The sequence below is a fragment of the Chinchilla lanigera genome, unplaced genomic scaffold (assembly GCF_000276665.1).
Source record: "Chinchilla lanigera isolate Chin_1 unplaced genomic scaffold, ChiLan1.0 scaffold00073, whole genome shotgun sequence".
NCBI classification, from domain to species: domain Eukaryota; kingdom Metazoa; phylum Chordata; class Mammalia; order Rodentia; family Chinchillidae; genus Chinchilla; species Chinchilla lanigera.
The window spans coordinates 8,062,882-8,088,728 of NW_004955474.1; the positions used below are offsets into that span (position 1 = coordinate 8,062,882).

Below are 25,847 nucleotides of genomic sequence, written 5' to 3' on the forward strand. Positions count from 1 at the left end.
AGCCACCTTATCTTTGACAAAGGAGACAAACATGTTCACTAGAAGAAAGATAGCCTCTTTAATGGTGCTGGAAAAACTGGCTCACTACATGCTAAAGATTAATATTAGACTGATGTCAATCACTGTAAACTAAGCTAAAATAAAAATGGATTAAAGATGTAAAAATTAAAACACTAAATCTACTAGAAGAGAAAGTAGGTAGAAATCTTGAAGACATAGGTGTAGACAGAGAGTTCATAAACAAAACCCAAACTGCATGGGAAGTACTTCAGAGAATCAACAGCTGAGATCTCATCTTATTAAAAAGTTTTTACACATCAGAAGAAATCAACAGAGTGAAAAGACAACCCACAGTGGGGAGAAAAGTTTTTAGCCAATTTGTCCCTCAGACAAAGGATTTCTATGTAACACATGTAAAGAACTGAAAAAGATCAGACCCCGCTCTAAATTCAGAGACCCAATCCAAAAATGGGTATCTGAGGTGAGTACATATTTCTCAGATGAAGAAACACAAATAGCAGATAAATATATGAAAAAGTGTTCAACATCATTGGTCATTCAAGAAATGCCAATTAAAACAACACTGAGATTCCATCACACCATAAAAAAGTGCTGTCATCATGAAGTCAACTAGTAACAAATACTGGCAGGGCTGTGGCAATAAAGGAACCCTTCTCCACTGTTGGTGGGAGTATAGACTGGTGCAACCACTCTGGAAATCAGTGTGGATCTTCCTCAAAAAACTACAGTAGAGGTCCAATTCCACCCAGCTATTCCCCAGAAAAATTAAAAACATCATACCATTGCAATATATGTGCACCAATGGTTATATAGCACAATTTGTAACAGCTAAGTCTTAGAAACAACCCTAATGCCCATCAACAGAGGAATGGGTAAAAAAAAAAAAAGTGGTATTTTTATACAATGGAGTACTACCGAGATATACCAAAGGATAAACTTGGGACTTTTGCAGGTAAATGGATGCAACTTGAGACCATACTCATAAGTGAAATGAATCAGTCTTTCATGTATAAACATCATATTGTCTCCCTAATGTAAGAAGCTGAAAGAGTAAATAAGATCCAAAATATAAGGCCAGGGATATAGCTCAGTGGCACAGGTGCCTGCCTGGCAAGTGCAAGGTCCTGAGTCAATTCCCAGTATCAAAAAAAAAAAAAAAATCCAAAATATACAATAGATACTGTGAAATGGGAAGAAACTGTACAAAAGAAAAGACAAACTAGAATGGGGGAAAGGAGAAAAGAAGGATGAGAAAAGAAATATGTAAGATAGATTGATAGATAGTTTGGTCAGTTTTTCATGCCTATATCTTATAATCTGAGCAACTACTTTGAAGGTAACAGTACACAATGTACTAATGATTGTCACTCTCTGTTATCTTGTTTTACAATTTTTTAGCATTTTTGTTGTTTTTTCTCTTTAAGAAAAAGGAAATAAAGTATCCTTTTTTGTCGTAAAGTTTTGCTAGTAAATTTTTGTTCTTACTAGAATCTGTTACTGTTAGTAAGGCAATGTTGTTTGGTTTTGTGTTTTTGTATTTCTGACAGTGTAATCTTTTTTATCTAGCTATTTATATATGTAAAATAAGTGTTTATTATACATATTAATAAAATGTAAATTTTAAAATGTTTATTTAGTAACTGAAAGTGCTCTTCGCTCAAAAATACATACATAACTCACCCCCTCACCCCTACGAAATCTGGCACTTGTTTTGTTTGTATTTAGCATGAAGGAAATAGTGTGAAGTACTTTTTCCAGATAATTAACATATTTTCCCAGAGCCATTTATTCCATCTTTTCACTGAGAATTTTTACATTTACTTTTGTTCCATTTCCTTATCATAGGAGGTGCTAGAGACTAAGGACCTAACTACTGGTTCATTGTCCCTAGAGCTGACTTACTACCTATTACATAGTGGATGCTATGTGTTACAGAGCATCTGCTTTTCCCCATGCTATTGCCATGTTTTTAATTAGTGTAGGTTTGCAATAAATATGTACTATTTTTGTTTTATTTTTATTTATTTTGTTACTTCTGTTTCCTTGGCTAATACTAAAAGTCATTAAGAGGAGCACAAAACACATTTTATTAAGCCCAGAAAACCCCGTAACTCTGATTAAAACATCATTAAATGCATGACTTACTGGAAAGTAAGTTACTTAACTATCCAGAAACATGTTACTTATTCATTTATTTCTTTTTTTATTCACTTATTTCCTTTTATTTATTCATTTACTTAATTATTTGTCTTTTTCCTTAATAGGTATAATATCTTTCCAAGTAATTCTGGAGTTTTAAAGTAATATTATAGGTAATAGTTTTGTTGTTTTTGGTATGTTTATTACATTGGCCAGAGATAGCACTATTCAGTAACGGTGAAAAGAAGAAATGTGACTTGAGTTTTACTGCAGAAAAAGTGCCTTTGAAGGCTGGACCTTGTAGGTACATGTCTTCATGAAAGAGTTAAAGACATCATATTATGATGATACATGCATATTTATGTCTTATAGCAACACAATCCATAATAGCTGAATCTTGGAAGCCACGTATGTGCTGATCAACAAGATGAATGAATAAAAAAAACGTGGTGTTTATGCATCATAGAGTCTACTTGGCCATAAAGAAGGATAAGTCTGAGTTGTTCATAGGAAAAGGGATGCATCTTGAGACCATAACGATAAGTGAAATAAATCAGACACACAAACTTAAATATCACATGGTTTCTCTTATATGAATAACCTCAATTATAAATAAAGAGCACAATTAAAGATAGATAATAGGAAGTAAGAAGACACATTTTCTTTGCACATGGGAAAGTAACCAAGGGATGGAGGTAGGAGGAAGGAGAGGAGGGGAAGGGGGTGAAAACGGATTAAAAGGTGTTATGTCCATCTACCAACTCCCCACAAGGACTGTGATCATTATGTATTGCAAATATGTGCTAATAAAAAAAATGAAAAACACGGGGGAGGTAGCTCAGTGTGAAGCCCTTGGATTCAATCCCTAGTATTAAAAAAAAAACAAAACAGAAGCCTGGACAAGATTCTTTCCTCAGAGCTACAAGGACAGTGATCTAGGATAAAAAGCAGTGGAATAAAGTGAATAGGGTTTCTGTTTTAACACCTTGATTAGCACTTGTCTTTGTGATGTAAGTGACTAACTCAGATCTGTACACAGCTTAATACAATCTCCATTAAACTCCAGAACCAGAAGTAAAAGCATCAAATCACAGGCAGTTATCTGCGTGATCAAATGGTATTCAGGTATGAAGTCTAGAATTTTTAATTTGATAAGGATTTCTGTCTCAAAGAATTTAGTATATTAAGTACTTGTTTGAATCATTATCTTTGCATTTAAGCTGTAAAGTATTTATTGGAGTTGAGAAATCAGTCCTTGTGGTAAAAGGAAGAGAGTACAGTGGCACAGAGGTTGGGACTAAAGACTAAACAAAGTTCACGGAACTGTTTCATGTACTAAGTAATTCCACTACTTAGCAGTAATAGAATTTGTTCCAGTATCAGTTTGACTATAACTCAAGTAATGTACAAAGATCTTACTACACAAGTCAGAGCACTGTGTTTAGATCTGTGTAGAATTAGAATAATTAATAGTCACCACTGTATCACCAAAAACTGTATCAACAAATATTTCTACCCCAAATTGCTGGGCAGATTTGCCATATATGTTGTTTTTGTAGTTTGCTGACACAGCTCACTTGGTTAATTGAATTGTGAATTATTTTGGGGGAAATTGTGAACAGACTTTTATATAGAAAAGAATGTGACAGATTTATTTGATCTTGCAACTTTATTTCCATTTTGTTGTTGTTGTTGCTGTTTGTTTCTTTGTTGTTGCTATTTGTTTGAGACAGAGTCTCGCTATGTAGCCCAGACTGGCCTCAATCTCACAGTGATCCTCTTGCCTCAGCCTCCCAAGTGCTGGAATTACAGGCATATGCTACCATTCCCAGCTGCAGCTGTATTTTCTACCTTGTATTGTGTTCAAATTTTATAAATTAGTTATTTTTAAAGACTTACTTTATATTTTAATTTTTCTGGCACTGTTCATCTTTTTGTTAGATGCTTTCATGATTTCTGTTTATTGATTTCTTATCCTGTCTGCTGACTTTGTGGTTACTTACTTTAAAAACGGAATTATAAATATTAAAACTGGTAAATAATTATGCCTGTGATTCAGAAAGTTAAAATACTGAGCACAGAATTGTGACTAGTTTATCATCTGAACAATATACCTTGGGAGATAGTAACAAGATAAACTGATACAAATTTACTATTATTTGCTGAGTTATCAATAAATTAGCTTGGGATTTCTTTTTTATCATAAATCATCTGTTTTTAAAAAGTTTCAAAACTCCATTCCTCTAACTCCAGTGTGTAGAGTTTGGAGGAAAGAATGTTCCTGTATAATGTGGTGTCTTCAGACACTGCCAGCAACCAAAGAAAGGGGAGCGGGAAGCTCAGGGTATTGAGAGGAGAGAGCTGAAGAGCAGAAGGTATAAGAAAGCAAAGAGGAAGAGGTTAAATACTTAGATTCTAAAATGCAAAGTAAGTGTCAAGGACTGTGTCTTTGTATATTGATAATTTCGGCTAGCAGATACTCAGTGCATGCTGTTAAATAGACAGTGGCATCACTAATGTTCACTTAGCAAATTCTTCAGCACCTTTATTTCCCTCACTCCTAATACGAGTTTCTAATTACAATTGCTTACATCTGCATCACGTCTTTCATCTCACTTCCTTCCCTTTCTATCACTGCTCTGCTTCAACACATCCTTTGTACTTCCTAAATGATCTTACCTCTTTTCTTGAAAAGCTTAAACTCCACACAACCATCAGGACTGTTGATCTGACACTCAGATATTGTATCACTCTCTAATTTAAAAACCTGCAAAGTTCCTTGTTATAATCACAAGGCCAGACCCTTCAGCATTGCTTCAAGACTTCACAGTCTCTAACCTGTTATCCTACCATTCCCTTCCACATGGTATTCCACATGATGTATTACTCAGAGTTCCCTAAAATCCGTGGATTAGTGCTCATGCCCCACCCTGTGTTAGGCTATTCCTTTTTCCTCTCCTGTAAGGTCCAACTAGAATATGCCTTCTTTTTTCTGTAGTTTTCCTCACTCTGGTCTCCTTTACTCCCAGCAGGAAGAATGGTCCCCTATTCTGAGTTTCCCATGTTCCTTATTCCTTCTCTTAAATCCCCTTTCCACTTGTATTGTAGATTGCCTCTGACAGGTGGAATCCTTTTAGATGCTAGTTTGTCCTGATTCATACATTTAGTAGATTACCTGGTATATACAGTACAAGATAGCACGCATATCTTTTCATTTAATCTTCACAACCAATAAAGTTGGTGCTACACTTACACAGTTGGGATGCTGTACTAAGTAAACCTAGCTGAAAAGGCCTCACAGATAGCACAAGGCAAAACTTTGAAAACAGCTGAATCTGTCTCCGAAAGCTCATGCTCAGCTATCTTGCTTCCTCTCTCTCCACAAAAGTATTCTCAGTGCCTGTTCTTTAAATACTCTAGAAGTGCTTACTGACTGAATGAATGTAACTCCAGTTCTCACAGTATTTTATGGCAGGCTGGTAGTATAGTTTTCACTGGAACAAAGAGTATACTGTTCATAAAAGTAAAAAAAAAATTTATCTCACTAGAACACGTACAAAAAAATCAGAATGTTTATGGCTGGATCACAGCAGTGTTCATCTAGGGTGAAAAAAGTTTAGGTGTACAGGTATAGATAGCATTTGTAACACACACATAGCATGGCAGTGCAACACTGTACAAGTTTCACTTGACTTCTGGGAGACCACAGCTCCTTACCTCTGCCTGAATGCCCTCACAAGTTGGCACTCACTGATACAGCACGTTGCTGTGCTGGCCAGATGCGTGTATATTCTGAGGTAGACCACAATAAACAGAGGAATGCTTGTGTTCGCAAGACAGAAAAGTGTGTTTTTTAAAAGTATATCAGATTAAAAACACTTTAAATGCCGTGTACTAGTACTTGTATATATGAATACAGAATCGATTAGATCTCATCTTGGATTCTCTTAAGGGTCAAATAATGTCAGAATGTAACATTTAACTCTTAAAAGTCTCGAGAGTGAATGCTAGTAAAAAATAGTAATTTTAGCTGATGTTTCATTATGGTCTGATTTTCCTTCAGGACTAAAATGTTGTACAGATTATTTCTTAACTTTTTTTGTTTTTGTTTTTGTTTTTCTAGTGTTGTTAATAACAATACTTGTAGTGGAAGGGATCGCTGTGGCCCAAAAGACCCAAGGTAAAGTACTTACTGTGTTGACTTCCTATGTGGTCAGGACAGTGGGATAGCTTATTTGAGAGGATTGCAACTTTTGAATACTATATCTACAATCCCTCTGGGATGTTCAGTGACCAGAGGCTTTTATATCAGCCTGTCAGCCTCAGCATAACTGGGCTTAGCTGCAGGTACCCTGAGTAAATTGTCAACATAAATCTTGATCTATAATTTTTTTAAAAATTGGCATTACAGGTAACTCCTAGCAACACTGTGGATTATGTCCAAAAGTTAAATGAAATTCATGCTCTATCACAAGAAAACATTTTTAAAAGCCCTTTTCCTATGTAAAGAAATGAAGCATTTCTATTGGTATGTTATTCAAAGCCCTTTGGTCTTATTCTAATTGTCCTGATTTACAAAAAAAAGATTAACAAATGTGGTTTTGGAGCTAGAGTTTCATACTAGATTTTATTACATTATTTTCATCAAAGTTATGAATACATGTGTAGTAAATAATAAGGAAAAACTGATGCCATTTTTGTTGATTCTTTTAATACTGCCTTTCCTATCTTTGAATAACATGCTATACTGCTATTTCTTGACTCTCAGTTTTAAATATTAGATTCTGATTTCTGGCCATGGAAGATGAGAATTTAGTTCTTTCACACACCTACTATCCACCCCATTCATATACAGATGTTCTCTTTGCATTTGCACTATTCTCAGTATAATTATATCACAATTCTATTAAATCACTAGAAAGCCACACATCAGTCTTTTTATGAATTTTATCTTTAAATTTAGGAATTTGTTTTGTTCTAATTTTTTAAATTCCCAGGCTGGGAATATACCTCAGTGGCACAGTACCTTGCTTGGCAAGTGTAAGGTCCTGAGTTCAATTCCTGGTACCCCCCCCCAAAATTTTTTTAATTCCCTTTCCACTTTCTCTGTTCTGCATTTTCAGAGATTCTTACTATTTGATTATAGCCAGTTTTTATCTTTTCTATTTCCTACCTCTCATTTTGCTTCATGTTCTAGAAGGCTTTTTCAAGTTTATCCTCTAAATGAAATTTAGGAAAGTTTCTCTGTAAAGCATCAAATAATAAGTATTTACATCATTGCAGGCCACACTCTCTGGAACGGCCTCTCAGCTTGTCTGCTCTGGTGTGAAAGTAGCCATAGACAGTGTACAAATATCCTAGTAAAACTTTTGTACAAGCACAGGCAGTAAGTCAGATTGGCCCAGGACCTGATCTCTGCTCTAACCGTTAATTTTTTAATTTCTCCTACTTTGTAGAAGCACTCTTTTATTTTTGGAATAGGCTTTTTTAAAAGAGTATCTTAATTTTATGTATATCATTTTTCTGTAAGATAAATGAAAAATCTAGAATGTACTGTTACTCTTTTATTTTTAAACAGTTTTTACACATGGTCTTTGTTTCCTTAGAGTTGCTTTGTTTTTTTTGTTTGGGTGCATTTTGCATATTACAGGCTTTCTTAAATGTCTGCTCCTGTCTTAAGAGGGACACTAAAAGCTGCTAGTCAGTTGTCTGCAGGTCTAAATAAGAACTAGTGGCCCCACTGTCAAATCGCCTGACACTAGGACCCCCTAGGTGTGCTTTGTTGAGCCTTCCTTAGGCAGAAAGACCCCCAGAAAAGCACCTTTCCATTTCCTGTTTAGATACACTCACCAAGAGGCCTTTGGCAAATTCAGCGGGAGAAGCTTGAGCGTATCATTTAGTCATTTAGTAATCTCTGTTTTCCGGTTGGTGTTTTCACACTCAGCTGCAGCGGGCCGCTCCTAGTCCAGTAAGCCCTGTTTCACTTTCTCCGAAGAAATGATCTCCAGTATTCTGACGTGGTGATAGAGCAGTAGCTGCCTAAGACTGATGGAGAAGGGGAAGGAGTATGAAACCAAATTGACTATAAACAGGCTTTTCACTAGATTAATGTTTTTATTTTTGTTTTTCAGATTCAGGTTTTTAAAAGGCCAGTTTTACATACAACCCCTCATTATACTTCTAGTAGTGCTAGATGTTATTAGATCTACCTCTGTGTATTTATGGGTTGATACCTTTAAAAAATTCCACTCTTGTTTAAGTGGAGTTGACGAAAGATCAGAGCTAAATGTATGTTTAACTATAATCTGTAAAACCTTTCTGTAATCTTTAATTTTATTTGACTTTTGTGTTAAACTAGATATAAAGATACCATAATAACGCTACAGATCTTTTTTTTTTTTTTTTTTTTGTCTTTTTGAAACAGGATTTCACTATGCCATTCAGGCTGGCCTTGAACTCACTGTGTAGCCCAGGCTGGCCTCCAACTCATGATGATATTCTTGCCTCAGCATCCCTAGTGCTGTGATTACAGGCGTGTGCCACCACAGCCGGCCCTTTTACTTTTTTATATTAGAACATAACATCATTAAATTCTGCTGATTTAGCAGATTCTCCCACATTTTTGCCCTTGTAAAATATGAGCATTTTATTTCCCAGTTCCCTTGTATGGCCATCTTACTGTCTAGCAGCAAGTTTTTCCAGCAAGTGCATTTTACAGATTGTTTTTTGTTGTTGTTTTGTTTTTACTTCTGATGTACTCAATTTGTAGTGCTAATTTTGGCGTTTGGTTCTTACAAATTGTGTGTGTGTGTGTGTATGTGTGTGTGTGGTTGAAAGGGCGATTATTTGCAGGGGAAAGAGAAAAATGCTATTCTCTTTTGCAGTAATTATGTTTTAAATGCTGTTCTGTTTCCCTAGATGGACAAAATATCGGAATCAAGCACATTCCTGCAACTCAGTGTGGCATTTGGGTTCGAACTAGTAATGGAGGTCATTTTGCTTCACCAAATTATCCTGATTCATATCCACCAAACAAGGAGTGTATCTACATTTTGGAAGGTATTTGACCACTTTTTTTCTTTTATTGGGTGAATTTTTACTTTATTATAAAACTAACTACATTTGTAAAATTCTGGTTAAAGCAGTTTGAAAATAATTTAAACATATTTGAATTAAATTCTACTAATGACAAGCATTTATAAATATTAACTACATTAACAGTGATAGTTGAAACAATGGAGTTTTGAATCTCCTAAAATAACATTCAATTAAGTGTATCATATATATGAAAAACTTCTGATAAAGACTTAAACATACTGGCATTTCTTACTAGGCTTTATGCAAATTTCTGTGTACTTTAGTGAGCTCCTTTCATTTGTTCTATTTATCGTTCTGTGTATCGTGGTACATTGTATCTCATCAAATCAATAAGCATTAGCTTTTCAACACTTCAGTTTTAGTCAAGTACATTTAATGAACAATTTATGCCAAAGGAAGATTATCCTACTTCTACAGAGTAGAATAATGCTCTCTTCTACAGAGTAGCATTATTATTAATGTAAAATGCAACATATATGATGAATAATTCCCATTACAATCCTCGCCTATGGAGCATTAACAGAGCAATAGTTTTAATTTAATCATTTGTGTCAATATATTGGCGTATTTTGTATTCTTACTGTCCTGATTTGCTTCCTTTTGCTTTACAGCTGCTCCACGTCAAAGGATAGAGTTGACCTTTGATGAACATTATTACATAGAACCATCATTTGAATGTCGGTTTGATCACTTGGAAGTTCGAGATGGGCCATTTGGTTTTTCTCCTCTTATAGATCGCTACTGTGGCATGAAAAGCCCTCCATTAATTAGGTCAACAGGGAGATTCATGTGGATTAAGTTTAGTTCTGATGAAGAACTTGAAGGACTGGGATTTCGTGCAAAATACTCATTTATTCCAGGTAAAGAATATGCTATCTTTTCGGTGGTTGCCCATCTCAGTCTGATTTAAGAATCTCAGGGTTAGAAAGGACAAATTTGGCAAAGTTAATCAAATCAAGACATTAAAGAAATTATTAAGATCAAAAGTAAATCAGTGTATGAGCAAATAAAAATTGGAATAGAACTGTATCATTTAAATTTTGAGCCTATCATATGATACCATATTTTCTCAGTTTTAAAAAAAATGTCTTACACCACATCAGGCCAACAACATCAGAATAAATGTCTATTGTTCTCAATACCCCCAAGAATTACTCTGGCAGGTTTATTTCATTGGGCTGATTGAGTTAACTACTAATTTGAATGAAAATAGTGAGCAGTTGAACAAATACTGCTCTGTATCTGGCGGTAGAAGGTCTGGATTTGAATCCTTTCTCAGCCACCTAATAGCTGTAACACTGAATCAGAGTTGTAACTGAGATTTGCCATTGGGACAAGGGTAATAGCTGCTCTTTTGGTAAAATGGTTATACTGTTATACTGTACTTGTTTCTAAGAGGGACATGATGTAATTACCATAAATGTGGTGACTTAAAGCAACAGAAACATATTTTCTCATGGTTTCTCACTCGCTCTTAGGGCCCTAGAGGGGAATCTGCTGTCTCTTCTAGTTTCATATTGCTCCAGTCCTGGCTTCAATCTTCATATCCTTTCCTCATCTCAAATCCTTAACAGGGTCATCTTTTCCCTTCTGACGTGTTATTGAATCTTTTTTTAACCATCTAAGCAGTAGGCGCAAACCTATGGCAGACCTATGTGCTGCGGTGGGCAGTTCATTATCCTTGAAAGCTCTAAAAGGTTTGCCAGGTAATATTCAGACCTAAGGTAATATTCACAAGTCAGTGGGTAATTGTTCAGCCTACTACATTACTACCATGCTACCTGCCTACTACACTGATTTACCTTACCTTTGAGAGGTAGAACCCTGAGAATCTCTGAGAACTATAAAACCCTAGCCAGTATAAAGCATAGCTATCCCTCCAAAGCTTACAAACTTAACAGGATAAAAAAAAAAAACTTGCCAGCGTGGTGGTACATGTCTATAATCGCAGTACTCAGGAGGCTGAGACAGGAGGATCCCTGTGAGTTCAAGGCCAGCTTGGGCTACATACAGTAGTGAGTTCAAAGCTAGCCTGAACTACATAGCAAGACCCTGTCTTAAGAAAAAAAATTTACTGTAACAACTGTATAATCTTTTATGCTTTTATTTACTTTGCTTATAAGAAATTTATTAATTGAAAAAATTTTAAGTCATACCCAAATAAAAATATTATATTCATAATCCACTACCCTATGTATAAAATCAGTGTTAGCAATCTAGTATGCATCTCTTCGGGTATTTTTCTGTGTAGTTTTTACATATACTTTTATTACCTGTTTTTTCTGCTTGAAAAATACAAGTAACTTTTTATTGCTATCAGTAAACATTAAGGAAATTGTAGTTTTGCTCCTTTAGGGAGGGGGAAAGAAAATAGTGGGGAGGGTGGGTTCAGTACATACATGCAGGGATATGTCACAGTGAAACTCATTAATTTGTATAGTTAATATAACTGGATAATTGTAATACTTTTAAATAAAATTTGTGCCAATATTTGTCTGCTAAATGCTAGGACATTTTCAAAAAGTAAAATTTGTCTGATAGAGATGTTATTTTTTAGAGCAATTGTAGGTTCACAGCAAAATAGAGCAGAAAGTAATCATATGCCTCTTCCCCTGCCATAAATGTGCACAGAAATAGTACATTTGTCAAAATCCGTGGACCAGATAGGAATGACACATCATTAATACCTGTAGACCATGGTTTATATGAGAGTTCACTCTTGATGCTGTATGTTCTGTGAATTTTGACAAATGCTTAATGACATGTCCACCATTATACAGAACTTCTAAAGGAGCTCCATTGCCCTAAATTTCCCTTGCTCATCCTCTTCATCCCTCAGTCCCTCTGCCTGAACTCTTGGCAGCCACTGGTGTCTTTGCTTGTACGTAGTGTCACTACCCTTTCCAGGGTACCAGGTGAAATGGGAATCATACAGTATGCAGCCTTTGCAGGCTCACTTGACTTACCCATATATACATTTAAGCTTCCTTCATGTTCTTCATCTTCTTTTTTTTAATTATTTTTATTAGTACATGTTTGCAGTACATAATGATGACACTCATCCTGGCCTTCCCTGTCTTTTTGTGACTTGACAGTTCATTTTTTAAGCACTGAATAACATTCCATCATCTGTACGTACCACAGTTTGTTTTTCTGTTCTGTTGAAGGATATCGTAGTTGCTTCCAGGTTTTAGCAATTACAAGTAAGGCAGCTATAAACATCTATGCAGGTTTTTGTGAGGATATAAATTAACTGATTTGAGTAAATGCTGTTACATTTTACACCATGGGTGAACTTGAGATATTCTCAGTAAAATTGCTAGAAAATGAAAGGGCAAATATTACATGAGTCCACTTATATAAGGTGTTAAATTCACAGAAACTAAAGCAGAACAGTAGTTACTGGGTCAGATAGAGGAGGGGAGAGTGAGGAATTAGTGACTTTCAGTCTGGGATTTCTTTTTAAGTGCTGGAAATAGTGGTGATGGTTGTGCAGCATTTTGAAAGCCACTGACCTGTATGCTTAAAAATGATTCACATGGCACTTTTTGTTGCCATTTATCACAACTAAAGAGAAGTAGCTAGTAACCTTTTTTCCCAATGGCAAGGAAAAGAAAAACAGCTATGTAATAGCGCAGGATATTCTTCCTATGAACTAATTCACAGACATTTGAGAACCAGCAGTGTATATTAAAATAAATTGCTAAGCCTGGTGATGCACACTTGTAATCCCAGCACTTAAGAGGCCGAGCCAGGAGGATTGCTGCAAGTTGGAGGCCAGCCTGGGCTACATAAACAAGTTCAAGGCCAGGAGACCCTGTTTCAAAAAAACCAAAAATAAAATAACTAATGTCGTTAAATTGGTCAGTTATTTGATTTTTATTAAATAAATCAACTGAATTGATATTTTTTGTGTCCTAAAGACATTATTACAAAATCTTACACAAGTTAAATCTTTATAGGTAAGTTTAGACTGCTGAAAAGAAAAAGACAACAGAAACAATGCTCCTGTTTGAGTGATGTTTTAAAGTAATTGTTTTAAATCAGCTAACCTCAAAGATACCTACTTTGAGCAAAAGTAGGTCCTTTTCAAACTCTTAGTTGTATAGGTCATGAGAGAAACTTTATATGACAGTTGTTTGCATAGTTAAAATAGGGACATTATAAAATGCTTAGGCTTTCTAGACTTTCACCTTTTATTTATACTTGATACTGCTTCAGAGTTTATACATTATATTTAATTTTATGCTATTAATGGTAGTGTTAGGAATATGTGATACCCTGTTTTATAGGTGAAGAAGCAAAGTAAGAGATGATTATCTTACACAGCAGCATACTCAAGACTAGATTCCAGTTCTCTAGGCAACTTTTTCTACTCTAAGTTGCCTTTGTAAATGTACAGTAGATTCTGCAGAGTGATTACTAAATGAAAGAAAAACACTTTGTGTTAAATAGGTATACATAATTAACTAAAGTATAGCTGTATCTGCTGTTACTTAAAGTCATGTTTATAAAATTTCCCTAGAGAATAGCAATCTAGAGAAAAACCGATTGATGGTGAAAAAGTTAGTACTTGGGATAATTATGGAAATTTTATTAATGCAATAATAATGTCTTAAAATTCTTACCTATGTATGAAAAAAATCTGATTAATTTTCCAGATAGCTGATATGACCCCCCGCCACCTCCTGTGCCACTTTTTGACATTTCTTTGCTAAAAGTTTAAATTTAAAAAGGATAGTCTCTGTCAGGCATGGTGGCCCACACCTGTAATCCTAGCACTCAAAAGAGGAAGAGGCGATAGGATCACTGTGGGTTCAAGGCCAACCTGAACTACATAAGCAAGACACTATCTCAAAAAAAAAGTCTCTGAAATATATGCTAAATTAAGTTAGTAATTTATTTCCATTTTCCCAATTTGTAACTTGATAACTTTATAAAATATGTAGAATTAAAGGCGGTTTTAACAAGAGTGGAGCATACTGTTACATACAATAAACTGTGAAATAAGTTTTCCAGACAAAGGATTCTGAGGCATTTGAGACTGCCCAGCAGTTTTTTCATTCTGGCAGTTTTGTATATTCAGGTTCTTTCTCAACTTTCAAAAACATTTTTAAAGATACCTATGTTTGTAATTTTTAAAAAATTATTTTTATTGTAGTAAAATATGTGTCACATAAGATTTACCTTCTAACCACTTTTAAGAATGTAATTCAGTAGTAACAAGTACATTCACATTGTTTTACATCTATCCACTTAAACAAAAAAAAAAGAAAAAAGAAAAATTTTTATTTGTATATGTTTCACATAATTACATACTTTGTGAGTAGTTGGTACGTGTATATGAGACATCTTAATTATTTTTACTTCCCCTCTTATTTCTTGATCCCTTTCCCATTTACAAAAGATCTTTCTCCTGGTTTTTTATTTTCTGTTACTTTATTTATCTATACTTTGGGTTTCTTATATAAAAGAAACCATGCATATTTAAACTTAGGTGTCTGATTTATTTAACTTAAACATTATAATTTCAAGGTTTAAACAAAAACTTTAAAAGACAAATTTTTATAGGATTCAACAAAAGGGAATTTCACTTCTTTTTAAAGCTGAGTGATATTCTACTATATTGCATAGCCCACATTTTATTTATCTGTTCATCTTTTTTTTAATGCTTTTTTGAGACAGAGTCTCACTGTGTAGTTCAGGCTGGTCTTGAACTCACTATGTAACACAGACTGGCCTCAAATTCATGGCAGTCCTCCTGCATCAGCCTCCCAAGTGCTGGGATTACAGGCGTGCACCACTACACCCAGCTTATCTGTTCATCTGTTAGTGGACTAGCTACTACTTCTGATAGTTGATAGCATAAGTTATGATATTTTAAAGTATAAACATTATCATTATATAAATGATTCTATAAGCAAGTTCGTAATTGACTAGTGATATGTAGGCTATATCAATAAAAGCTTCTTTTACATTGCTTTGAAAGGAAGCTGTAACAAATCCTAAAATGTTAAGCCTTAAGATATCTGTCCCAATGACTGTCTTCTTTTTCTGTTACAGATCCAGACTTTACTTACCTAGGAGGTATTTTAAATCCTATCCCAGGTTTAGTATATTACCTCTTTTTCCCCATGGTATTTTTGATCAGTTTTATTTTCCTTTGAACATCATTCATTTATTCTTTCTAGATTGCCAGTTTGAGCTGTCAGGAGCTGATGGAATAGTGCGTTCTAGTCAGGTAGAACAAGAAGAAAAAACGAAACCTGGCCAAGCAGTGGATTGCATTTGGACAATTAAAGCTACTCCAAAAGCTAAGGTATTGCTGTGTATTGAGTCTTTTCAAAGAACGTAATATGACATGGCTTGTTAATTTAATTGATAATCCCAATTGTTAATTGACTATATAAATTGATATTGACTATATAAATTGATATTGACTAATTGTTATTGACTATATAAATTGATATTATAGCTTAAAAATTATCCAGGCACAGTGGAATGTTCCCATAATCCCAGCTACTTGGTGGAAGCAGAGACAGTAGGATCATGAGTTCAGGGTCAGCCAGAGCAACTTAGTGACACCCTAACAAATAAAAAGGGCTCCTTAAAATCCAGGTTGTCTTCTTAAAAGTCATAGAGTTGGTCATAACAGTGCAAAACATAAACATGTTGACAGGATACAAAATCAGCATTTAAAACTCAATAGTTTTCTATATACAACAATGAATTAGCAGAGAAAGACATCAGGGGAACAATTCTATTTACAGTGGTTTCAAAAAATGTAAATATGTTGAGCCTACTTCTGTGTCCTTACTGTTTAGCATGTAGAGTCACTGACCATGTAGAGCTTTTATTAAAAAGTACTATAGAGAAACATTTTTAAGTTATTCTGACACATTGAGATTGGTTGCTAACTATTTTTGCTTTTACTTTATACTTCTAGGAATAGCAACAGTTAGAATTAGTTTTAGTATATACAAGAGCTGATTCACAGATACAGTGAATGTTTAAATTTTTAAAAACTTAGTGCAGTAAAAGACACATTGCCAGAAACAGTAGGATGTGCATGTTTGAAGTAAAGGAATATTTTGAGGAGGATTATTTAAGCGTTCATTGTACTTTTTGATCACCCCACATATGTGTGTGAAGAAAAGAGAAGACTGAGAGAATCTACCTTGAAGGAAGCATGAAAATCAGGTTTAGGGTTGTAGTAAGACTATAGGTCAGAAAACCCACCTAGTTAACAAGCACTTGGAAACACTGGGTAAAATTTAACAGGTAGCCTTTTAAAAGCATATGCAAGCTCCAGAAAAGTAGGTAATTCTTGTGTACTACAAATGAAGAAAGGTTTAAAGCAATAAACTGAAACCAATGTTCAAATGCTCCAGACTAATTTCAATAACCTATTCCTGCCCAGGTGTAAACATACCAGAAGCTTGGATACCCACACTGAGGGAAAACAGGAAAAAGCTAGGGCTCATGAGACTTCCTTAAATAAAGCTGGAACCATCAAACAAATGATTGACATGAATGGGTAAATCAGGAAAAATATTACACCAGCATGTGTCACTGACAAGGACACATGTTTTTTCTGGGTTTATTTCCTAGAAGGGGGTGGAAGAGAGCTGGGATTTCCCCTAGTGTTGTATTTACCTAGGAACTTGCTTTTGGGTTTGGGATATGACTGTATATTTCATGTTCAATCCAGGAACCACTAAGCTCAAAAATTAACAAAATGGTAATAGTCTCATAAAACGTTTGAGGCACCTAGCCAAAGTAAATCCAAAGTGACCATGAGGTTTCAGGTTTGGCACTGATAAATCACCACTGAAAACCTTAGAATCCCAAATTAGAAACTGTCTGTCCTCACAACTCACCTATCAGGTAAGCAGACCAACAGGAAGAAGTTTCTTAGGCCTATAAGAACTTAACTATATTAAGTATCCTGTAAGAAACAAAAAGATGAGAAAGAAAATGATCAAGTATGTTTTTTAAACAATAAAATAGATCTATAAAACATACAGTTGTTAAAAGATCTGAGGAAGTCTGACGTGGTGGCACACAACCATAATCCCAGCATTCTGGGAGGTTGAGGTAGGAGGATCAAAAGTTTAAGCCCAAGTAATTCCTGGAAGAAGTTTGGATCTAAGGAATTCTGAAGCTGTCATTATACATAATTCAAGTGGAAATAAAGGAATTGTGGCAGGGCAGATAGGATGACTGGGTTAAGCATCAGTTCTTTTTAAAACAGCTATCTTGGAGAGCCTCATTAAGGTCACCTTGATGAGTACTGAGGGAATTACATGTGAAATTCCTTAAGTAAAACTCTATTGTTGTCCCCCCACAAGCTCCCCCCAAAAATTTTGAGCCAACCTAGACAATTTAATGACTTAATGAGACCCTGCCTAAAAAGAAATTTTTTTAAAGGGCTGGGATGTACCTCAGTCCAAATGCCTTGGGTTTAACCCCCCAGCACCCCTCCAAAAGAAGATTAGTGTCAGAACTATCAGTGGGAGAATAGAAGCCCAAAGACAATAGGATACTGTGTTCAGATCACTGACCAAAATAGAGACTGGTAACCTACATTTCCTTACCTAACCTGTGATTCAAGAATGAGGGCAATACTAAAATATTTCTGGCCCAAGAGTTGGCCATGGGGAATTCCTTAAATTTGCTCCTGTAGCCTTACAGTATACCCAGTTCTTAATCTATCACATTATGTTTATATACATTTTATATAATTTATAAATAATTAAGTTATATAATTATTTTTATAGAAAATATGTGTCATATATAAAATTATACTCTCAGAAGCTCTGTGGTTTAGAGAAAATAACCTCAGCCTAAAAGCCAGCAGTTCTTATTCTGCCTCTGCCTCTTACTGGCTACCTGAGAAAGTCACTTAACCTCTGAAGTTTAACTTCATTACTTAGAGGTAAATTTATATTATCCTTATAGTTTCATTATCTGTAACTGATGTTTCCTTGCTTACCTCACAACGTTGTGAGGATCAATGGAATCAGGTACATAAAAAACCATTTAATAAAATGTGCAGTACAGACCAAAAAGATATACGCATTAGAAAGGAAAAAATAAAACCTTTTTATGTGAAATGACTGTTTATATTTTAAAAGTCTCAAGAAATTTATCTAAAAATGCTCCTGGAACAAATAAGTAAGTTTATTTCAACATACAGGAGGCTGAGGCGGGAGGATCGCCATGAGTTCGAGGCCAGCCTGGGCTACAAAGTGAGTTCAAAGCTAGCCTGAACTACATAGCAAGATCCTGTCTCAAAAAAAAAAATCCCAATGACATTTTTTTAATATTATGAAGCTAATTTAAAACCTAATGGGTAGGCAAGGAGTTATAAAACCCAAAATAATTTTTGAAAAAGAATAAAGGTGGAAGATTGATCACTTGATTTCAGTATTTACTATAAATCTTCAGTAATGACAGTAGTACTGACAGGAGAACAGACATAGATCAGTGGAAGAGAAAAAAGAGCCAATAGATGAGACTTGTACACTGTGGTTAAGTTTGTTTTAACAGATAAAAGGCAGCTCAGGGGAGAAAGGATAGTCTTCAACAGACAGCAATGGAACAGTTCGATACTCACATTGGAAAATTTTAAAAGAACCTTCACCCATATCTAATATATAAAAATTAAAACATCATAAACAAAAATGTAAAATTATAAAATGTTTGGTAGAAAATAAAGTTTTCTCTGTGGAAGGTGCCAGAGCCCTAAATTTAAGAATACAAACACAGCCCAGTATTGTGGTATGGTGGTGGTGGTAGGTTTTTTGGGTGGGTGGGTAGGTAGATTGGTTTTGCAGTGCTGGGGATCAGACCCAAGGCCTCATGCATTCTGGGCAAGTGCTTTGTCACTGAACTACGTTCCCAGCCCCAGTGCTAAATGAGCAAAGACATTTAGAGAAAAAAAGGCCACCATAACACTTGCACACCTAAGATGAGATAAACTATTTAATGGATGATATTCGAGGAAAATGTGCAAAGTACTTACATAAGCACACAGAAGGAGGTAATTAAGTAAAATACACTTATAAATATACACCACTGTTTTACTCCATTTTCATCAGTGGCCTTTCCATAATGGGAGTAGATTTCTAGGATTTCATTTCACTTTTGTTGTGACTTTCTGAGATTCCAAATAAATAACAGCCCTCTTCCCTAATAGAGTTTTGAACCAATTTGGAAAAGTATCTAAATCCCTTGTAAAAACTGTCAGCATAGGAAGATTCAGAGTAGTCCCTTTTACAGTAAGCTAAGGCTAGATGAGGGAAATCAGCTTGGTGAGACTGTCAAGTGTCTTGCTGAGGCCCTGCCTGCTGGTTTCACCTCAAGTCAAGACTAGACCATTCCCCTCCAAGGAGAGGTACCCAGATTCCTGTTTGTACATATTTGTCCAGGGAGGGAGACCATACTCTCCCCTTGATCCCAGTAACTTTCCACTTCCCTGTTTGGGACATAGGTGCAGGATAAGAGGCCAAGGGCATTTAATAGGAGATGCCTTCATGCCATCTGGAGTAAGAGTGCCTTGTGCCCTTCCACATTTTGTCCCCATTCATATTGCTAAGAATATTTTCCAACAGTTGGTTAAACTAAACAACTAGAATATTCAGTTGTATTCATAACAGAAATGTTATATGGTCATGACTTACCTGTAACTCTTGATCTATAATAAAACTGCCTATAATAAAACTGCCTTTGAAGAGGGTTTACTGTAGGCTTGTACATCACCATGTTTCTTTGTATTAAAAACAGAAAATAAATAACTTCAAACATCCTGATTCTTCTACGAATATTTAGTTCTACCGATGGATAGTTGTACAAATCTAGTTACTTATTACCTACTGTGAGCAGTAATTATACTGGGTAAGATTTAGCGAAAGAGTCTCTCACTGGAAGACCTTACAGTCTCACTGGGAGAAAGATATATTGTCACCATAGAACCATGAGCAGAGGGTTTCGGCTACATACATAATGCAGAAATTAATGAGAAGCAGTGACACACTTACAAAAACATGCTGCCTAAAGGTTAGAATACATGCACAAAGATTTTGTACCATTTGAAAGGGAAAGTCTGTTTCATTACCTATTTCCTACCATGTTTGTAGAAATGGCAAACTGCTCAGTTCAAATAACTTAAAGTTAGTTGGTCAGAGTTGGAGCTATATTTTTGATTCCTTTTAGCTTTATGCCATCAAGGTATTTTAGAGAGAGATGTTTTGTTTTGCTAAGCCCTTTCCATCAAAAGTAACAGCTAGAAAGTGAGTACCTACTAGATGTCTTCAGTGGCAATTCAGTGGAAAGTTTTATTTTTTACTTAGTAAAATTTTAGTTGTAGAGACCCAAAACTGGACCCAAAAACAGAACATGTGCACAGGGGCACGTGTAAGAGAACCCGTGGAGTGAAAAATACTTCATAGAGTCAGGCCCACCTGGGTTCAGACCCTGACCCAGAAGAATCCTGGACAAGTTCCTGAGTTTCTCACATGGTGCAAACAATACCTGTTTTATTAGTGGGTTCTTGTATAGGTTAGTGCTTAAATTGTTTCTGAACCCACAGTGTACGAAAGTAAAGGATATCTTTGAATGAGTGAACTAAATGTATTTTAATTAGCAAACTGCCTATAAATTTTGAATGCAGAAGATGCTAATGGTGCTTCCTTTGTCTGAAAATGTAGAAAAAGTTAAGGGGTGAATCTTAAAACAATTTAAGTGTGCAACAAATAGAAAAATGGGTAAGTGAGAGGATGTTGTGGGGATGAGTTGTTCTAAAGAGTGTAACATTTCTGATGTGTTACAGCAAAAGCAGGAGCTACGTATCATGTGTGTTACATATCTTGTAAACTCTGATTTTAAAATATATAAGAAAACTAAAATGAACTAAGATTATTAAAATAATAAAATTACGAATGATTCTTCAGTACCATAAGATTGTTTTTAAGAGGACAATTTGTAAAGTTTGAAAGTTTCTCTTCTTTGTAGACAGAATTAAAAGTTTACATTCCTTAATGCTTGGTTCCATTATTAAGACAGTGAAAGAAACAGACCATTAGTCTTAGATCTTTAAACTACTCGGGCATCAAACTTTTATCTGTTGTTTTTCTCTCGGCTATTGTAATTCAGTCTGACATGTTGACTATGAACATTGAGAAGCAGAACAAAAGGGTTTTTAAAGCAGTGTTAATTTTTGTTTTAATTTTACAGATCTACTTGAGATTTCTAGATTATCAAATGGAGCACTCAAATGAATGTAAGAGGAACTTCGTTGCTGTCTATGATGGAAGCAGTGCTATTGAAAATCTGAAAGCCAAGTTTTGCAGCACTGTGGCCAATGACGTAATGCTCAAAACAGGAGTTGGAGTGATACGAATGTGGGCGGATGAAGGCAGTCGGCTTAGCAGGTTTAGAATGCTCTTCACTTCCTTTGTGGAGCGTAAGTACATAATTGCTGTAGCGCTGAGATCTTGTATATACGTTGTACTCATTCACTGTATGCTCCTTGAACATTTACTTGTGACAGGAAGGCCAGGTCACAGCATGTAGAAATGAATAACCGTTGGTCCCTGTTCTCAACAAACTGCCATGGGTGAAAAAACCATGTTAACATATAAATTGCAACACAGCATCACTCTACGGTATAAACAAATTAGGAAGGGGATTGCAGAAAGTGCAGATTTCATATTTTCTCTCAAGATTTTCTAATTGTAAAATAAAATGATGAATAATAGTATTCAGTGGGGGCTGGCAATTTAGCTCAGTGGCAAAGCGCCAGCCTGGCAAGTGCAAGGTCGTGAGTTCTATTCCCGGTACCAGAAAGAAAACAAAAACAACAACAACAAAAAAAAATAGTATTCAGCGTTATAAGTAATTATCAATCCACAAAACTATGGACACCAAAGATTTGGATATGTTATTTCCTTTTTTGAACTTAAAAAAAAAAACCTTAAACTTACAGAAAGTTGTGCAATAGTACACAATTCCCGTACGACCTTTACTCAGGTAAGCTATTTTTCCCTAACATTAACATCTTACCAAAAAAAAAAACTTACAAAACAAAAATGAAAATTCACATTGAGACAAGATTATTAACTAATCTACAGACCTTGTGCATGTGTCACTAGCTTTGCCATTCATGCCTTCTCATGACCCAGTTTCCCACGTTGCATTCATATGTCAAAGATCCTTAGTCTCCTCCATCTGTGACAGCTGCTGTCTTCCTGGGTCTTCGTGATCTTGACACATGTGAAGAGTACTCACCAGTGATGTAGTAGAATGTCTGCCAGTCTGTCCAATGTTCTCTCATGTACTCATTTGAGGATATGTGTTTCATCAAGAATAGCTCAAAAATTACACTGTGCCTTTCTCTCTGCGTCATGCCAGTGAAGTAGGGGCACACCGTACTGATTTGTCTTATTGCTAGTAGTATGACCTTCTGTCATTTCATTGAGGTGCTGTCTGCCCTTTTCCTCCAGTATAAAAAAGCTTTCTTTTTCTTTCTGTTTAATAAGTCTAAGACTATATCTTTTGTCTCACTGTTTCTAGTATCCATTGATGATTCATATCTGTAACACCCAAGTTGTTACCTTTGCTTTAGCCTAATGGTGATTTTAGTTACCATCCTAACTTCTGTGTACATTAATTAGAATTCTGCTGAAATCAAAAGAGCTATTTTTCCCCTCATTTGCTTATTCAGTTATTTTATCAATATGAGGCCATGAGTAGTTGTTTATTCTATTATTGGATAATAGTTCTAGAATACTAACACTGTTTCGTTGCTTAAAGCCCAAGCTTTGGCCATGGGAAGCTGCTTAGTTTGCCTTCTGTATCCTTTCAGTGTGCCTAATTATTACTTTTTTAATTCCTTACTCTCAAGCAGCACTGGGTGAACCAGGCACGGCTGTGGTTCCCTGCCCTAGCCCTAGAACCAGTCTTATTTCCAAAGAGCCCTTCATCTTAACATAAGAAACCTGACTCTATCCAAAATACACAATTGCATTGTATTTGTTCAACCCTAATATACACATATTTGTCCAGTCCTAGGCTTTGTCCAATTGCCAGCCCTTACATCCATGGGAAATTTTCTAGCAGACTATTTTATTTATATTCTCTTTGTTATTAGCCTTATTGTCATGATACACTTGTTACTTAGATTCTTTGCCTCACTCCTTTCTTTGTGGTTACATTGCAATAGCAAGCAGAAACACCAAAACCACACCCAAGACTTTAAGGCAGATTTATGTCTGTCAGTGGGCACTGATCGTGATTGTTCCCAGAATATCAGGCGCCGATCTTGGTGGTAGGAACCTGGGATAAGCACGCAGGTAGTACAGAGGCAGAACAGCTTGTCAGTGTGGATTGGTTTATACAGTGTGCATCACCGTGACCAGCCGTTTCAAGGAGACAGAAGCAACCAGAACTGGAATAAGAACTGTTACCTGGGCAACTAGCAGACTGAAGTATGCTGGCTGGGGGGCATTTTTGTTACAGTATTATACAGTTATTATACATTTGTGACTGTTTATATTTTATTTTGTGTTTCCTGCCACATCCTATTTACTTTAAATCTAGGGTACTTGGAACAAGACCGTTATTTATTCCCAGCAAAGAGAAATACTGTGCAGAGAGAAATACTGGAAAAATATCATTGCCCTCTCCTCTCTGCTGGTTCAAGCCTATTCTCTCATTCTTGGCATTTTATTGTTTTGCACAAATGAACAAATACATGTGTATTTTATTTTCCAATTTTTTATTTCATGAAAGGAACATCATTATGCTCTTCTACACTTTGCTTTTTAACAGTGTATCCTAGAAGTAGTTTCATTTTAGTTTGTAGCTCTTGCCCTTTTTTTTATAGCTACAGAGTAGAACGTTGTATGTACTTGGATATGTATTCCCAATATTCTTCCAAGTACAGACAATGCTATCGTAAATAATGTATGTATGAGATTCTCTAGTCAAAATGTAAGGCATATATTGTTTAGTTAGGTATTTCTAAATACCCTTGCAAAAGGGTTGTAGCTATTTTAAAATTATAAAATATATATAACTTGAGATTTATCCTCACCCACTTAAGTGGCATTAAATACATTCATATTACTGTACAGTAATGATTATCCATTTCCAGAGAGGTTTTGTTATCCCATACTGAAACTCCACCCATTAAGCAATTCTCCATTCCCCTCTCCCCACTCTCCCAACAGAGAGTAGAACAGTAATCCCTATTCTACTTACTGTCTCCATAAGTAACTCACATAGTGGAGTCATACTATATTTATATATCTTGATTTATTTCACTTAGCATAAAGATTTTCAGGCTTCATCCATGTTGTAGTATGTATGAGAATTTCAATCCTTTCAAGGCTGAATACTTTTCTATGATAGTATATGTACCTATTGGCTTATATTCATTGATAAACACTTGCATTGCTTTTGCCTTTTGGATATTGTGAATAACATTACTACGAACATTGGCATACAAGTTTCTGAGTTCTTCCTTTGAGTTCTTTCCTGGATCATAGGAATCGCTGGAGCACATGGAAAATCTGTTTAAATTTTTGAGGCATCAACAAACTTCTCCACAGTGGTTGCACCTTGTACATTCCCACCAGCAGTGCCTCGAGGATTTTGGTTTTTCCTTATCCCTGCCAATGCGTGGGTTTTTACAAAATTTTTATAGTAACCATTCTAGTGTATGTAAAGTATGTCTCATTTTTCTCTTGATTTGCCTAAGGTTAGTCATGTTGAACATCTGTTCGTGGACTAATTAGCCATTATTATAAATTCTTTGGAGACATGTCTATTCAAGTCCTTCACCCACTTGTTTTTGAAGTTGTATGAGTTCTTCATATATGTTAGATATCGGTCACTTATGAAATACATGACTAGCTGATTTTTTTTCCCAGTCTGTAGGTTGGCTTTTCGCTCTCTCAGTAGTCCTTTGACACAGCATAAAGTTTCATTTTGGCAAACTCGTTTGTTTCCTTTATTACCTATGTGTTTGGTGTAATGTGCAAGAAATCACTTCCAAAGCCAGAGTTGGGAAGCTTTTTGTCCCATGTGTTTTCTTTTGAGAGCTTTACAATTTTAGCTCTTAAATTTAGGTCTTTGAGCTATTTGGAGTTAATTTCTGTTTGTGATATAAGGGAAGGGTCAGCATCATTCTTTTTCTTGTAGATACAGTTTTGCCAGGACCATTTGTTCAGAGAACTGACCTGGCCCCATTGAATGGTCTTGGCACTCTTACCGAAAATCTGCTGACCAAGCCTACTTTGAAAGCAGGAAGTGTGACTTACTCCACCTCTTTTCTCTTTCAAGATTGATTTGCTTATTCAAGTCCTCTTGAGATTCCATGAATTTTGTGATGGGATCTTCTATTTCAGTTAAAAAAAAAAAAAAAAAAAAAAACTCCATTGAATTTTGAGTAGGGATCACTTTAAATCTGTAAAATCATTTTGAGTAATACAGTTCACATATGAACTGTATTAACTATGGTAAGATTTCCAATCCATGAACACAGGTTGTCTTCCCATTTAATTGTTGTCTTTAATTTCTTTCAG

The 25,847-nt window shown here is 35.4% G+C and overlaps 1 protein-coding gene across 1 annotated transcript in view; it reads left to right on the forward strand.

Annotated features, from left to right (window-relative positions):
- The window catches only part of Neto2 (neuropilin (NRP) and tolloid (TLL)-like 2), a 70,524-nt gene that overhangs the window by 27,008 nt on the left and 17,669 nt on the right, over positions 1-25,847 (forward strand). The window contains exons 5-10 of the mRNA XM_005401465.2: positions 6,284-6,340; positions 9,079-9,219; positions 9,870-10,118; positions 15,322-15,345; positions 15,450-15,577; positions 21,496-21,724. Coding sequence (XP_005401522.1) covers positions 6,284-6,340; positions 9,079-9,219; positions 9,870-10,118; positions 15,322-15,345; positions 15,450-15,577; positions 21,496-21,724 — 828 coding nt within the window. The remainder of the gene's footprint in view (positions 1-6,283; positions 6,341-9,078; positions 9,220-9,869; positions 10,119-15,321; positions 15,346-15,449; positions 15,578-21,495; positions 21,725-25,847) is intronic.